The following is a 17,190-nucleotide window of genomic DNA, read 5'->3' as shown; positions in this document are numbered from 1 at the left end:
TGCCTTGTCCATATCTCTTCCAGTTCCTGTACTGCACAGTTGTTAAACTGTCTTGGGGAGAGGGGTCCTTCCTTGCATGTTTATATTTCTGTCCATCAGAAAGCAGCCCCCTTTCTTCCTTGACTGCTTGAGGATAGCCACCATCATTGTCAAGACCAGGAAATTCATGACCAATCATATACCTCAGAAGAAACAAATGGTCATCTAGGCCCTTCACTCTGGGAAGGCAATGGCACTGAAGATAAGAAATTTGGCTACAGTTAGTCAAAATATATAAGGCCATTCCAGATGTCATTGTTGCATTTGGATATAGAACCCATCAAGGTGGTGGCAAAACAACTGGCTTTGGCATGATTTATGATTCCAAACACAGACTTGTAAGACATGGTCTATTTGAGAAGACAAAAACAGTGAAAGGAACAAAAGATCATATTGAAAAAGGTCAGGGATGGGGGGTCCTTTAAAAGGCCAACATCAGAACTAGCAAAAAGCAAGAGGACTAAAGATCTTGGGGTGACTTAATGTGCTGTGGTGAGATAAATTTCTAAGGAGAGGACTAATAAACTGTAAAAACAGATTAGAAAAGGCATCCCACTCTTTTTATACATCTGTGTTCCACACTAGACTGAACTCTCTCAATGACTTTTTTCCAGTTGCATCTGAAGTTCTAGCTTTATCCTTCAGGTCTCCTATATCTTCTTGGACTTCTTTGGCATAGTCTATGGTGCCTAGAAAAGTAAAAAAGGGTCTATATGATTCTGTGTATCAATTTGTGGAAAAGAGTTCTGAGTACATAATAGGAATTATGGACATATTTGGGTGAAATGAGGTCAGGGGATAAAATACTTTGGAAATTAGAAAGCATTTGGTATACCTTATGTGTGTGAGTGTATGTGTGCCACACATGTGCCTGGTGCCCACAGAGGTGAGAAAAGGATATTGAATCCCCTGGAACTGGAGTGTTGCAAATGTTTGTGAGCTTCCACACCAGTGCTTAGAACTGAGCCTATAGCCTCTACAAGAACCTGAGCTGTCTCTTCAGTCATAGAGATTATTTTTCATAGTTTCATAATTTTTATCTGCTTTAAACCTAAAAACATATGAGGGCTTAAACACAACAGAATGTTCACATACATGTAATGTTTCAATATACATATTCTTGGTTAGCAGGATAGTTCTCTTTCTCATGGATGTTGAGGGACATGGGCTCACAAATGCATCCCAAATGGGGTAAAATCTCAGAGGAACACACAAGGAAAACTTCTACGGGCCAATTCTTCGACTGTCGCACATAATTTCTATTCCTATTCCATTAATGAGAACTTAGTCGCATGGCCAGGGATGCTGAGAAATAGCCTACCCATGTGCTCAAGGAAAAGAATTATTCAATTGAAAATTTCTGGTCATTGTAAATGTAATAGTAAAGTTGGGATAGTTTGCCTTACATGTTGGGTAAATGATGGAACAGGTTTCTGTCCTTTCTGCTAGTATACTACATGGTGTATATATGTTAATCTGTCCCCCAGGAAGCTTGAATAGTCAAATGTAGGCAGTATTTCAAATCATTGTTGACAGCTGAGCTCCCTATTGAGTCACTTACCAGGAAGTAGCAGCTGGAGGGTGACTTGCATTGCTGATTATTCCTTAATTATTAATCACTGACACTTTGTAAATTGCCTTAAGTCAAATCCCAGCTGGGTTAGCATACAATATTACAATGTTGGCCCCCAAATATTTTGCCTGTGTTGTATGTCTAGGCTAGAAAGGGTATTAAATAGACAGCAAAGTAGCAACATGATTTGCTGCAAACCAGCCAATTGATACTCAAAACAAAATGGGAAAAAGGCAAAATCAAAAAAGGGACTAATTTCCATTCAAACCATGGCCACAGGCACGGTTTAATCCCTGGCAGTTTGTGTTTCCCCAAACCAACTGTACACTTGATGGTGACTAAATGGAGGCAAAGGGAATGAATAGAAGCAAATCAGTATGACATAAAAATCCTCATGATTCTCAGCTGAGAGGCATGTATATTCCCAGGAAAATTAGGAAAACTGATGTCCCGGCTCTATCCCTCCATAACTTAAGAAGTCTCAGTCCATCAGGAATGGACCTGGGAAACAACATTTTTCAATGTGCTTTTAATGATTCTCAGCCCCCTGCCTGAATTAGTTACATAGTCTAGTGCTGGAGAAGACTGTGAATAGAAATATTATGAACACTGACTGTTTCTTGGACATCTTAGGTGCCTAACTTGTTCTTTTCTTTTCCCAGTTTGTCGCTCAGCCAAATTGCCAACAATTGCTTGCCACCTTGTGGTATGATGGCTTCCCTGGATGGCGGAGAAAACACTGGGTAGTCAAGCTTCTGACCTGTATGACCATTGGCTTCCTGTTTCCTATGCTGTCTATAGCCTATCTGATCTCACCCAGAAGCAACCTTGGGCTGTTCATCAAGAAGCCCTTTATCAAGTTCATCTGCCATACAGCTTCCTACCTGACCTTCCTCTTCATGCTTCTCCTGGCTTCTCAGCACATTGTCAGGACAGACCTCCATGTACAAGGACCTCCCCCAACTGTTGTGGAATGGATGATACTGCCTTGGGTTTTAGGTGTGTGAAACAGAACAAAAATAATGACTAGGCTGTCTTCTGGTTCTCCTCTAAAAGCAGTACTGGTACATGTACTCAGAGTAGCTCTGAACTAGGACCCCTCCAGTAGGCCTTTGTTTAGAAGCTAAGAAACATGGTTCCTTCTATCCTAGGTTTTGATCACTCAATTATGCATGGGCCACTGTAAACCAGGCATGTTCTCAGGGATTGTATCTGTTCACCTAATATCTTCCAGGATGGAAGAAAATGGCTGTTAGTTGGTTTAGGGGAGAAAGCTTTGTGTCAGTCCATATAGGCTTCAGGTAAACTAGACAGGGCAAGCACTGAGCATTCTTTTTTAATTAATTTTTATTTAAATTAAAAACAATCTCATTTTACATGCAAATCCAAGTTCCCTGTCCCTCCCATCCAACACCCTTTCCCATGATCAGAAGGCATGTGGATTCTGCTGAGTTCTTGTGTTTGTGTCTAGTTTATACAATCCTAGCACCTGTTCAGGTGCCATGTTCGATTTGGATACTGATCCCACAGTCAGCAGAGAAACCTGGGAAATTCATACTGCTTATGGAAAAGTTGATCTACTTTACCTGTGGTCTCTAGGCATAATTAAATGTCACTGGGCTCTCTATAAGTGCCATCTTCTAAGTCTTTACCATGCAAATTATGAGCCCCAGGCTAGCATTATAAGCTTTAATTGTGATTTTATCAGATACATCTTAAGTGTTATCCTGGGTCTAGAGGTTAACAGCATTTCCTAAAGGGTTCATATGTAAAGTGTAGAAAGTGGTGGACTTGACCAAAGCAACATACTTTTACTCTGTCATCAGGCAAAATTCCACAAAAAAGCAAATATAATGAGAGGAAAACAGAGAACTTTGCCCCTTAGCGCCCAGTGGAAAGTAAGAACCATGGAATAATACTGATGAAGTCAATCTATCATACTCCAAAATGGGAGAAAATGTACTACATAGTGCCTAAAATTTCAGTAGCTAAAATAAAATTTAAAATAAATTGCAATAGCATCCGATTAAGATGGACAAAATGCACAGTAAATATTTTAAGAAATATTCATCATCCTTTGCCATAGAGAAATGAAAATTAAAACTACTTTGAAATTTTCTCTCATCCTAGTCATAATGGCTATCATCAAAAAAGTAAGTGATGTCACATACTGGCAAGGGTGTAGGAAACAAGATTCTTCATTGGCTGCTGGTGAGACACTTAAGCTGTCAATGTGGAAATCGATGTGGTAGTTTCTCATAAAACTATACTATTCCTGGCTCAGGTACCAAAAGAACCCCACTATTCTGCTATAGAGACACTTGTACCTCTATGTTCATTGCTGCACTATTAACAATAGCAAGAGAATGGAACCAGCCTAGATGCCCATCAACAGATTAAGGGATAACGAAAACAGGGTACATACACACAATGGAAGCTTATTCAGTTGTAAGGAGTAATGACATTGTAAAATATACAGGAAAATGGGTGGACCCGGAAAATAGTACATTGAATGAGGCTACCCAGACTAAGAAAGATAAATACCCCATGTTCTTTTATATGAAGATCCTTACTTTTAATGCTCAAATAAATATACGACCGTGAGCGTGAATATAGGTCATAAATATAGAAAGAAGACCATGAGAAAGGGAAATAGGGTATTGAAGAAGAGGAAATAGAACGCATGTGACATGAAAGTGGAAAGGAGGCTACCAGGAATAGAAGGGGAAAGGAGGAAGAAGAGAGGTGGGTGAGTAAAGGTGTTAGGAATTATGCTTTATGTTTCAAAATGCCGTAATGAAACCTAATACTTTAAAATTTTAAAAAATAAAAGGGAGAGTGCCCAGAAATCTGAAAAGCATACTAGATTTGAAAAATTCAAAATTGGGAGGTTGGGTAGCCGAGAAAAGAGAACTAAGTGATCTCCACCTCTTAGATTCAGCCATGTTCATTCATGAATCTCCTCTTTATTCATTAGGGGAACTCCTGTTGTGATGTTCAACACTGCCTTAATATAGTAATAAACTTTTACTTCCATTCTTCAGGTTTCATTTGGGGGGAGATAAAGGAAATGTGGGATGGTGGATTCACTGAATACATCCATGACTGGTGGAACCTAATGGATTTTGCAATGAACTCCCTCTACCTGGCTACTATTTCCTTGAAGATTGTGGCTTATGTCAAGGTAAAGTGAGATGTGTAGGATTTTTCTTCCTCAGTTATTTTGGATGGGTTATGTCAATAAAATTTTGAACTGGGAACAGGAAGACTTTATGGGGAAAATGATTGAGTGTTCCATCAATGTTAGAAAATGCCACGGGGACTCTTTCAATAGTCTGTAAGCAGTGTCTACATAAGCAAAGCCAGTGGGGAATGAAACATTTTTCAGATGAACACTTAAACTTCTCGGACTTTTAGGGTAGCAGTGTCATCATCCTTCAGTGCTTAAACATGGCACTCTGATGCAGCACAGGGTAGGAATAGGAAATTCAATAAATCCTTTACCTCCAAAAAGCCTTTTAGCTGTTTTCACTTTAGTAAAATCAGTTATTTTTCCCATGCCATATCTACTGTGGAGATATACAGTAGACATACAGCTATTCTTTGGAGTAGCACTTCTGGTATAGGTCGTGTCAGCTCTCCTGTACCTTCTGAGTCATTGTTTCACAAAGCCAAACATTACCACTTCCCTTGCCATTCTTTATAAAACAAGCAGCAGGACTCCAGAAGCTGTGTGACACATAGGTCTACAGTAGCTTCTGCTTTCTTCATTACTTATTCTGTCTGCTTTCTTCATTACTTATTCTGTCTGGATAACCATTCAACCAGTTACATAACCAAAATTTTCAGTATCAATCAACCTACAACCCTTTACCAGTCCAGAAAATGTATACACTGTCCACATCCCGTCACTTTGATCCTTTCCCCATGCACAAGCACCTTAAATTATCCAAAAATCATTTTTTATTTTTAAATTTAAATTAGAAACAAGGTTGCTTCTCCAGTCAATCCCAGCTCGCTCTCCCTCCCCTCCTCCCATGCCCTCCCACCAACCCCCCCCCAGTCTCCCCAATCCCCACTCCGTTCCCCAGGGAGAATGAGGCCCTCCATGGGGCATATCCAGAGTCTGTCATTTCATCCAGGGCAGGACCTAGGCCTTCTCCCAAGAGTCCAGGCTGAGAGTGCATCCCTCACTGTGGGATGGGCGCCCAAAGCCCATTTGTATGTCAGGGATAAATACTGATCTACTACCCAAGGCCCCATAGATCGCCTAGGTCTCCTCACTGACACCCATATTCAGGGGATCTGGATCAGTCCCATGCTGGACTCCGAGACATCAGTCTGGAGTTCAAGAGCTCCCCATTGTTCAGGTCATTTTCAGTTTTTTAATGGGATCTGTAAGTGGGTAGGATCTGGTTCACTTATCCACAGAGATATAAGCCATATAAGATGACCTTCCCCAGGCAAAATGAGACAAGTGTGAAGGAAAGTTTCAGGCACCTCTCCACAGGCCCCTGTGTTTGGGAGTAATCACAGGTCTGAGTTCAGGTCTGGTATTTAATATAGAATGTGTAGCTGTGCTCCTTCTAACCAGAGTAGAGTTTTTCCCGTGCATGGAAAGGCTGACAATTCATTCCCCAAGATGTCTAGTCAGTCATGCTTTTGGTATTAAATTTCACTTTGAGGACTTTTAGAATGGGAATATGGCTGTCCCCCAAGTCTCCAACAACTTAGTTTATTTTTATATCCCTAATATGCATATTGCATAAATTGCAAGACCTTGAAAGTTATATAGAGCATGAATATTGAATGCATTCATGAAACATTTTTGAAAGGAGCCCAAGAGTATGCCTTATGCGTGTGGTGATCATCTAACACATTCTTACAACTTTCTTAGAAGAAAAACCTGGTGAAGAAAATGTTTGACTCTCTGATTAACCTGCCTGGGTTAACTCCATGGCACTTTGGGCATTCTGCTAGCTAAGCAACACGGTTTTCCTTTTAAAAATGCATTGTATGCATGTATAAAATTAATTTTAAAATATTGTATTTTTAAAATTTCCTCTAGAAGTAGAGAAACCATAACTTATCAATCTTTAAATGACTAGTTTTTATTTAACCATGAAAGACTAGACTACATGATGAAAAAAAATTCTATCTGGGGTATTAAAATGTGTCTACAGATGCTCAACATCAGGTAATCACATGATCTTCCCAGTTTCACTGGTTAGGCTTCCAAAGAGCTAACTAATTCTCCATCAGAAAGTATAATAACCCCATTCTGCTAAGATCGTAAGTTCTGCCTCTTACCACTCTAAGAAAACATAAATAAGACATGTCACATGCACAATTTGGATTTTTTCAAGACAGGGTTTCTCTGTGTAACAGTCCTAGCTGTCCCGGAACTAGCTCTATAGATCAGGCTGGCCTCGAACTCAGAGAGATCTGCCTGCCTCTGCCCCTGCCTCCTGGGTGCAGGAAGTAAAGGCATGGGCCACCATATCTGGCCAGAATTTAGATTTTAAAAATTTATTTATGTGTATGAGTTTTTTGTACACATATGTTTAGTGACCATAAAAACCATAAAGGCTAAACTTGGAGTTACAGGCAGTTAGTTATGAGCCACCATGTGGGTATTGGGAATTGAATGCAGGTTCTCTACAAGAGCAGCAAGTATCCTTAACCACTGATCCGTCTCTTCAGTCCCCATAATTTTTATGTTTTAAATGAGAACTTGTGAGAAGAGTGTGGTCCTCTCATCCACAAAAAAATGCAACCAGTTTAGACAGTCCCCAAAGCAGGATGAGACAACCATTAATACCGAAGTCATGCCTCGTAGTGGGGGTGCATAGCTTTAATCTCAGCACTCAGGAGACAGAGGCAGGAGGATCTCTGTGAGTTTGAGACCAGCCTGGATTACAGAGTGAGTTCTAGGACAGCCAGGACTACACAGAGAAACCCTGTCTCCAAAAAAAAAAAAAAAAAAAAAAAAAAAAAAGAAACTCACAAAAAAAATTTCCACAAGCCCCTTGGAAAACTTCAAATCACTGTTGTTTGGAGGCAAAGAATTTCCATCTCTCATATAGATCTCAAAACATGTAACAACATTTGTAACATCTGTGTTGTAAGATCAACCCCCATGTGAGTGATACTTCTTGGAAATGGAAACAGTACTAGACTTAATGTCAAGAGATCTCGCCCTACCACCAAATTTGCTGTGTGATCTCTAGCAAGTCAGTCTGCCTCTCTGGATTTCAGCTCCTCTATTTGTGAGACAGGCATACCACCCACTTGCTCACAGGGATGCAACAACTGTTTTTTGTTTACTTTTTTCTTTGAAGGAAAATGTGGGAAATTTGACTAGGACTACACAAAGTTGATCAGCCACCAAAAAGTCTGTGCAAAATAGAAGCACACATGTGTCCCATTCTCTCTGATTCCTATGACAATGAAGAATATTGGTCACACACACATGTGATTTTAACACTATCAGTTTTATTGGCTGTTGGAAGTAAAGCACTTAAGAAATACAAGATAATTTTGCCCCCAACACATTTTCTCAGGAATGTCATCTACATTTAGTCCTAAAAAATTTGGGGTATTTAAATGAGAGTATAAAGTAATGGTGCTTCAGACTGAATTTCAGGCAAAACCCACTTCTGTCCTTGGAAACGTTTACAATTGGTCCCTTATATTTCCATACCATCATCCTTTATGGAGTACAGAGACTCTTGTGCATAAATACAGAATCACAAACAATACATCAGGTAGGAATGGCATTACTCTTTTTTATTGTGAAGGTAAAAGTTACAGGCAGTTTTTAAATTTGTATTTAAATTAAAAACAATCTTATTTTACATACTGATGACAGTTCCCTCTCCCTCCTGTCTTCCCACTACCCCCACAATCTCTCCATCCCATACCCCATCCATGTTCCCACAGGGGAGCATCAAAGTCTGTTACATCTTTGGGGGCAGGACAGAGGCCCTAACCCCTGTATTCTAGGCTGAAAGAGTAACCCTCCTTAAGGAATGGGCTCAAAAAAGCCAGTTTATGGCAGTTTTAAGTGACAATTTCCAAACTGGAGTCGAGACCTTGTCATCTCACACTTTTCTATGAGGCTATTCCCCACATTCCAGAAAATAGAGGCCTTCAAAAGGCTGGAAATGGGCAGCCAACCCTATAAATACTAGCTAGTCCCTCTCCTTCAACTTCCTGGTTCTTCATTTGCACTGGAAGGCCTTTCTAACTCGTAAGGTTGTTAAAGAAACAGTAAAATACATCCATATGCGCTATGTGGAGAATTACTAAATTTGCTACCTGGAAGGTTGACATGCCATTTGCAATGGTGTAGAATATATTACAAACTGCTAAAAATGCAGCAGAAAGCTCTGAAGAAAGGCTCCATCAGGACTCTCTCTATCAGCCCTAAACTGTAGGCAGCAGAGCCTGGAGAATGAACACCGAGGAGCTTGCATCCATCTATTGTCCTTTACTACCTTTAAATTGACCATGTCTTTTGACCAGTGGTGGGGGGAGTGTAGATCTGAATTGAAATCTCACCGAGAAGTGGAATAATTGGTCCCTACTAGCTTGAGCACCCCAATGGCTCCTTTTCAGCAACACTCAACAACAATCTGGTAAATTCGCAGTTAGAAATGTCTGTTGATAAACCCCAGGTGGCTGCTGCAGATGATGGCTCTGAAATTCCTTCTGCTATGTATATATGCTTGGTATATATTTGGATAAGAGTAGGAGGGAGAGAGTTATTAGCACTGTGTACTGATTGAATGGGGCAAAAAGACAAACAAATAATGCCATGCACAGGGAATTTTATGTAAGCTGAGTGTCGGGTACATAGATGGTGTGTGAAAAGGTACAAAGGGGGAAATTTGGAAATGTTCACTGTGCTTCTCATATTGCGCACTTCTGTTTTTTCTTTTCTTTTTTTCTTTTTCAGTATAATGGTTCGCGTCCAAGGGAGGAATGGGAAATGTGGCACCCGACTCTGATTGCAGAGGCACTCTTCGCAATATCCAACATTTTAAGTTCTTTGCGTCTCATATCCTTGTTCACAGCCAACTCCCACTTAGGGCCTCTGCAGATCTCTTTAGGACGCATGCTGCTTGATATACTCAAATTCCTCTTTATCTACTGCCTAGTACTGCTGGCTTTTGCCAACGGATTGAATCAGCTTTATTTTTACTATGAGACCAGAGCTATCGATGAACCTAACAACTGCAAGGGGATCCGATGTGAAAAACAGAACAATGCCTTCTCCACGTAAGACTTACATCTCTCTTTTATTTACTTTCTGCCTTGCTTTTTGTTCTATTTTCCATACACAGCTACATCAGTATCTCTTGATGGAATAGCAAAGCTCTCTGTAGATCTACCCAAAGGGTCTGGGGTAGAAGAAAGTTCTTCCTTCAACATAAGTGTACTAGGAAAGTAGCATTAGAAGATTAAGTGATTTGACAGAGACAGAGAGAGTCTTGGAGCGACTCCATAAAAAGGTAGTTCTGAGTACTCTTTGTTGCATTCAAAAGAGTGGCAGCCACAAAGGAAGTGAAAGCACAAGACTATTCCCAGGAAGCCCTGACACGTTAACTTGACTACTGTAAGTCAAGCTCAAAGCAAAGGACACAAAGGTGTCTTAATAAACCCCGTTTTACACAAGTACACTAGGAAAGAGTAGGCAGGATTGAGGCAAGATTACAGTCAGCTAGACTACTAGACCAATTTAGGGACTTAGGTAGGGATTGGTTGGAAATGTCTCTGCTCTCATTTTGGGTGTAAAAGGAAGTGTATCACTTTGTCCAGAGGTACACAGTCTCTGGGCAGGTAGCATCTGTGTCTTTCCTTCTTGCTGTGAAGACCTCCTTTGGAATTTTTCACTCCCTGAATGACTTTAGAATGATAGTTTAGATATAGAAGAGGAGAAAAGAAGAAGCTAGATGTTGTGGCACACTTGGGAGGCTGATGCAGGAGGTTTATGAGCGTGAGACCAGCCTGACTACATAGTGAGACCCTGTCTAAAAAGATCAGAAGCAAAAAGGGAGGGGAGGGGAGAGGAGGGAGGGAAGGCGGAAAGAAGGAAGGAAGGAAGGAAAGAAGGAAGGAAGGACAATTCATGCAATTTTCTTAGGTTAGAAGCTACATTGGGCTTCAGTGACCTTCACTTTGTCCACCCAACATCCACTCTGGAGTTCCAAAGCTTCTTCATGATCCTCAAACATTAAACTAAGAATTCATCTTTTACATGTTTTGTTTTTAACAAGTAACTACACATATAATAATTACACAGATCTTGGAAGTACAAAGTGAAGTTATGATACATGAATACACCACTGTACAGTGATCAAATTTGGATAATTAGCATCCACATCAACTCAAGTATTTCTCATTCCATTGTGGTGAAACATGTAGAATCTGTTCTAGCCAGTTTAACATGTACAACGTGCTATTCTCATCTGTGGTCTCCCTATTGTATAACAAAACTTGCTCCCATCCAACTGCAACACTGTTTTCGTTGGCAAACCTCTCCCATCCCACCCACCTTCCACTCTTCCGCAGGCTCCAATAGCTAACATTCCATTCTGTACTGCTACAATATCAATTCTTTTACATTCCATAAACTGACGAGATCATACAGTCTTTGTATGGCTGGCTTATTTCACTTAACATTAATATCCTTTGCATTAATTTATGTTTCTACATATATCAGAATTTCAACATTTTGTAGCCAAAAACATTCCAGTGAATTTATGGGTTCTTTATGTATTTCTGTGTGTGTGTGTGTCTGTCTGTCTGTCTGTCTGTCTCTCTCTCTCTCTCTCTCTCTCTCTCTCTCTCTCTCACACACACACACACACACACACACACACACACGGAGACAGAGAGAGACAGAGAGAGAGAGATTGAGAGAGAGAGACTGCATACTTCTAGACATTGGCTTGTCCTTCCACTATGTGAGTTCTAGGGCTCAAACTCAGGTCACCAGGCTTGGTGGCCAGCAGTTTTATTCACTGAGGCATCTTGCTGGCCCCTTACTAAACATTATGAGTCAGTTCAGTGGACTTTGACATTCTAGGAAATCTTTAGTAATCGAGAGACCAGGTCAAGGATGGTATCTTATGCCTAGAATCTCAGCACTCCCAAGATAAGGTAGGATTTGAGGCCACCCTAGATTACATAGCAACACTCTATCTCAATGACAACAACAAAAGGCTGGAGACAAAGAGTGTCAGTTGCTGTTGCTGCTGCTATGTTGTTTGATGGCAAGGTCTCATATTATTCCAGGCTGGTTTTGAACTTCCTGTAGGGAAAAGGGACCAGCCAAAGAAACACACTTTGGCCCTGCAACCAGAACCAACGAAATGTACCCTGGCCCTGAAACCAGTGCCAAAGTAACACACTTTGTCCCTGGGATCAGTCAGTGAAAGAAATACACTAGAGCTAAAAGGCTAAAAAGGACCAGTGAAAGAAACACACTTTGGCCCTAAAACCAGAGCCAAATCTGACCCTAACCCTGTGCAGAAAACTAAACAATCCCTGAGCAGGAGCTCTAGCTAATCTGAGCTCAGCATTAAAATCTGACCACCAATCCCCACCCTGAAAGCCATATATAAACCCTGTGTCTGTTCAGCTTGTGGCTGTTCGCACTACCTGGCTGTCCTCTGCCACTCTGGCAGAGGGCAGCCACTCTCCTGGATTCTTCCCTCTCAATAAACCCCTTCAATTAGCTTTGGGTGAAGACCTTCTTTTGCGTAGGAGCAGAGATGACCCTGGGCAGAGCAGAGTGAGCAGGGCTGTAACACTTTGGCCAGGGAAACCTTCCCCTGGCAGAGTGAAGTTGTTACACTCGGCTCTCCACTCTCCTGGGAGCAGAGCTGAACTGTAGCAACTTCGCTTGGGAAACCTCCTGCCAGAGCAAAACTGCTACACTGGGCAAACATTCCCAGCTGGAAGACCCTCTCCTGCTGGAGCAGAGCCAATACACTGGGGAAGCCTTTCCCTGAAGCAGGGCTGTAAGCTGCTATGCTTACTGTGGCCTGTGATATTCCTTGGCTCCTGAGCTCCAATTTTACCTTTCCATCTGAGCTGTATTCTGTGTCTTCTGAGTGCCAGAATATCTGTTCCACCCAATCTGTCCAATATGCCTACACTTCCTATGTAGCTGAGGATGACCTTGAATTCCAAGTCTTCCTGTCTCCATTTCCCAAGTGCTAGGAGTACAGGTTTTCACCATCATACCCAGTTTTGCAAAGGTATTTTATCTTGATCAATATACTCATAGGAAAATTCAAAGCTTTCTCTCCTCCACATATAATTTGCCTCTAGTTATATTTCCTAAAGTGAGTTATAGAGATCCCACAGTTCAATGGATTGATGATGGGCATGAAACAGAGTCTGAGGCGAAATGTGTTTCAGAAATGTTCAGACATAATTTGAAAGTTCTCTTCACTTCACAAAGTCTCACAGTCCTTCCATCATAGGGAGAGGAAGAGGCAGGTATTCCCAAATATGTTATTTCTAGATTTTCCTCTTCCCTCTTACCTTTCAAATGAGCTCTCCTGTGAACATGTTGGAGTGAAGCATGTTGGCTTATCCCATTGTGCACTTCAGCACTATTCACCTCCACCAGACTACAGCCCATCTCTCCTCCCAGAGATCAGAGCAAAATCTTGGATGAGAAAAGTGAGAAGATCAAGGTCCAAAGTGGCTTTGTCAAGAGTTAGCACTGTGTTGTTAACCCAAGCCAAGTGCAGAACAGTAACCTAGCACCTTAATGGTGCTTTTTCACTAGGAACTTTGCCTTCTTCTCCTGCATGGCTCTGGAGACAGGACTCATACCAACTTAGTTTCATTAGAAAAAGTAATTCTGCTGTGTCATTTGCACCAAGAGACAGCATCATTCCCATAAAAGTGTTCCAAAGGATGGAACAATTGAAAGCAAGGTACTTTCCAGGACACTAGGTTCTTACCAATTCCCCACCCATATGAGCTCTGCCAAGGAAGTGAATGAAATGCCTCCCTGCAAGTTTGCAATCATTATTAATACTCCTGTAGGCAATAGACATGTTGTTCCCATCATTTGTTTCGCAGAGATTATCAATAAGAATGGGCATCTGCTATACAAGTATGAAGACACATTGTCATGTTGGACCCAAATTGGCAATAATGTCCCTTCAATTTTCCCCTCTCTCATCAGATTGGTTTCCTCCATAGAGGCCTGATTCAAATGTGTTTTTCTTTTAAACACTTTGACTTTGGCATTGATAGTGATATCTATTAAAATTCATGCTGCGCAACCAGAACACCAGAAAACAGCTTGTTAGAGAAGTGAATGTGAGGTTGTTTAGATACCTCATGAAAAGTTTGGTGTCTGCCCAACTTTTCCTCTTCCATATGATTCTCTAGGAACAACATTGCTATTGTTCTTTAAAATGTGGCAAAAGTTCTTTTCTCCTTGAAATGTATTTTGTGAGGAACATTGATATACTTGCTGACAACTACATGGCAACAATGTTGTTGATTTGAGCTCCACATTCCACATTGGGAGTACTGGGCCTTCATCTGCTCTTGGAAGAGGCCATTGGGAAGGCACCATCACTCTCTAGCCATAGCATTTGTGAGGGTTACAGATTAATAGTGTAAAAGATGCTAACCTGAAAGTCCTGCATCTGTTTTCAGTGGTTCAGGTATTCGTCTACAGATGCCTCTTAAAACAAACCCTGGCTCTTCATTTCACAGGATACTCAAGACACTGTCCACAACTAAATCACTTATCTTCATATTGTCACTTCAACTTATTTTCCCTTTCATTCCTCTGCTCATTAAACGACACCAGCCAGAATACTAGCAGTCATCTAACACTCTTACACTATTCTCACTATTCTTCATGAAATATCCAGTGTTTCAACTCACCTGGTCAGTCGTACTTTCTAAAGGTCCTGCAAACACACACACACACACACACACACACACACACACACACACACACACGGGTAGAGATGGGGTGGGGTGGCAGACAGGCAGATAAAGTCAGAGATAGAAAGAAACGCTGTTTAGGTTCAGGCCTAAATCCTAAGAACTTCAGCAACAGCCTCTTAACTGGTTTCCCTGCCTGCCATCTTGTCTCCACCTCATAATACTCTCCCCCACATCATGTGGAAATTTCTTTCTAAATCCCAGTATCATCTCATCGCTCTCTGGCTCCATGCCTATCCAGTAGATACTATTCTCTGTAAATCCAACCTCCTTACCATAATGTATAGGATCTTGGAAATTTGTAGCAGGTCTCTACAGACTTTCACTCTTCTCCTTCATAGTGAATATTTCCTGCTCCCAGATACACAAAAGCTTCTTGGTTGCATGGGTCTTGTACATGATGCATCCCGCCCTCTGCCTGGAAAGCCTGTCCCCACTGTCCAAGTCAGGTTTCTGTTGCTGTAATAAGTGACTCTGACCAAAAGCAACTGGGAGAAGGAAAGTTTTTATCAGTTCACACTTTCAAGTCATCATTAATCATTGTGAGAAGTCAGTGCAGGAACTCAAGGCAGGAACTAAAGTAGAGACCATGGAGGGATGCTACTTACTTTTCTTAAATGGCCTAGGCCCACCTGCCTAGGAATGATACTGCACACAGTAGGCTAGAACATGCTCCATTAATTAGCAATCAATAAAATGTCCTCACAGACAAGCCCACAGGCCAATTTGATGGAGGCAATTCTTTAGTCGAGTCTCCCTCTTCCCAGGTGTGTCAAGATGACAACCAAGATTAACCATCGCTCCCACCTAGCCAATTTGGCAAACTCTTCTCCAGCCTTCTAGAATCTAGCAGTGTTCTAAAGTCTTTTCTTCCTTTCAGCTGTGGATTTCTTCTGTTGGCCTACAGCATTGTGAACATGGGTCTCCTGTAATATGTAGCCTTATTTTAGTCATCTATCTCTGTCTCCACCAAACTGAGACTCCCGTTGTAGCCAGGTGTGTACTTAACCATACAGGGACCCAGAACATAAAGCTATTCAAAACGTCCATCAAATAATTGAAACAATGAAAACTGGTGACAACTATCATTTTGAATTTGTAAATAATTATAGATTTACATGCATGTAACCACAAGAAAGACTATAAGAGAAATATGTGGAGCTTTTATCTGATGTTCCTCAGTGGTAACATCTCATACAAATATTATTCTGTATCACCAGAAAATAAACATTGGTGAGTCTAGTGACCTTATTTAGAGTCACTAGTTCTTCAAGGCAGTCATTTGCAACATACGTGGACATGAAGCAATCCTATTACTAATTGTAGATCACTTGTTTCTATTTCTACCCCTGGGTAGTTGCCTATCCAGCTCTGCCACTCTACTGATCAGTTTAAGCTTGCTTTTAGCAAAACCCCTTTGCTTTTCCCCCTATTGCTCCTATCCACCACTTGGACACTTGGCTTTAGAACAAATCTATACATGGATCTCTATTGTATTCCATCTGTTAGTTTCAGCCCATTGCTTCAAGCTGTTGGAATGTTTCTGAATCTTTTTTATTACATTTTACAGTGGGGCATGTGTGCCACAGCATGAGTATAGAGGTCAGAGGATAACCTTCTTTCTTAATCTTGATACTTCATTTCAATTTATTAGCTATCCTTCTCAGTCCTATCTCATCTGAACTCCTATGAAGCATGCCATTGGTTTTTCACCAAAAGCACTGGTAATTTTGTCAGCCTTTGTCTTTGCTAGGTTGAATATTGGGTAGCTATTAAAATGATACATACAAATTATATAGAAAATGTGTCTATATCCAAAATTTGTAAAATTTATTTTATTCATTTTTTAAATCTATGTGTTATATATGTGGTGGGGGAGTGTGAGTATGTACCATAGTGTAAATGTAGAAGTCAGAGAACAACTCACAGGAATGGCTTCTCTCTCTCTACTAGGTGTGATCTGAGGGTCAAACTCAGGTAATCAGGTTTTATGGAAAGCACCTTTACTTGCTGAGCCATCTCATTGGCCAGTAAAAAATCTTAAAACATAAACAAAATGGATGTATTGTGGTCCTCTGAAGCACTAGAGACACAAATTAATAATAACAATCTACAAAGACCCAAAAAGCTACAAGGAGCATAGGAACATGAAGATAGACAGCTTAACAGTAGTAATAAAAATAGCCAACATCATAGAGTGCTCTGAGGTCCAGGTACTCTTATAAATCATGTCTGCATGAACAAACACACTTGATCTTCCTTCCAAAGCATGATGTAGTCAGCTTACCCATTGTATAGACGAAGAAACTGAGGTCCAAAGCAATTAAGGAGGCAACTTCCAGTTGCATAAACCCTAACTGGCAGAGCCATGATACCAATTCAGACATACAGGCTCCAATCTGCACTTGTGTCCAGAGATATGGGAGTATAACTTGTTCTATGGAGTTATATAAGGTTGGTTTTGGAGCAAGAATGGTGGTACATACCTTTAATCCCAGCACTTAGAGAGCTTGGGCAGGAGGAGAGTGAGTTTAAGACCAGCCTAGACTTCCTAGTTACCTCCATGCCATCCTAAGTGATATCAT

At 40.9% G+C, this 17,190-nt stretch overlaps 1 protein-coding gene across 2 annotated transcripts in view; it reads left to right on the top strand.

Moving 5' to 3' along the window:
• Positions 1-17,190, top strand: part of Trpc5 (transient receptor potential cation channel subfamily C member 5) — a 276,457-nt gene that overhangs the window by 220,855 nt on the left and 38,412 nt on the right. For both annotated transcript variants that reach the window (XM_040744519.1, XM_040744518.1), the window contains 3 exons: positions 2,275-2,611; positions 4,657-4,796; positions 9,573-9,895. In XM_040744519.1, coding sequence (XP_040600453.1) covers positions 2,275-2,611; positions 4,657-4,796; positions 9,573-9,895 — 800 coding nt within the window. The remainder of the gene's footprint in view (positions 1-2,274; positions 2,612-4,656; positions 4,797-9,572; positions 9,896-17,190) is intronic.

This window comes from Mesocricetus auratus, unplaced genomic scaffold, assembly GCF_017639785.1.
Source record: "Mesocricetus auratus isolate SY011 unplaced genomic scaffold, BCM_Maur_2.0 Super-Scaffold_100003, whole genome shotgun sequence".
NCBI lineage: Eukaryota > Metazoa > Chordata > Mammalia > Rodentia > Cricetidae > Mesocricetus > Mesocricetus auratus.
The sequence above is the reverse complement of the archived record's forward strand: the minus strand, read 5'-3'. Positions and strand labels throughout refer to the sequence as shown.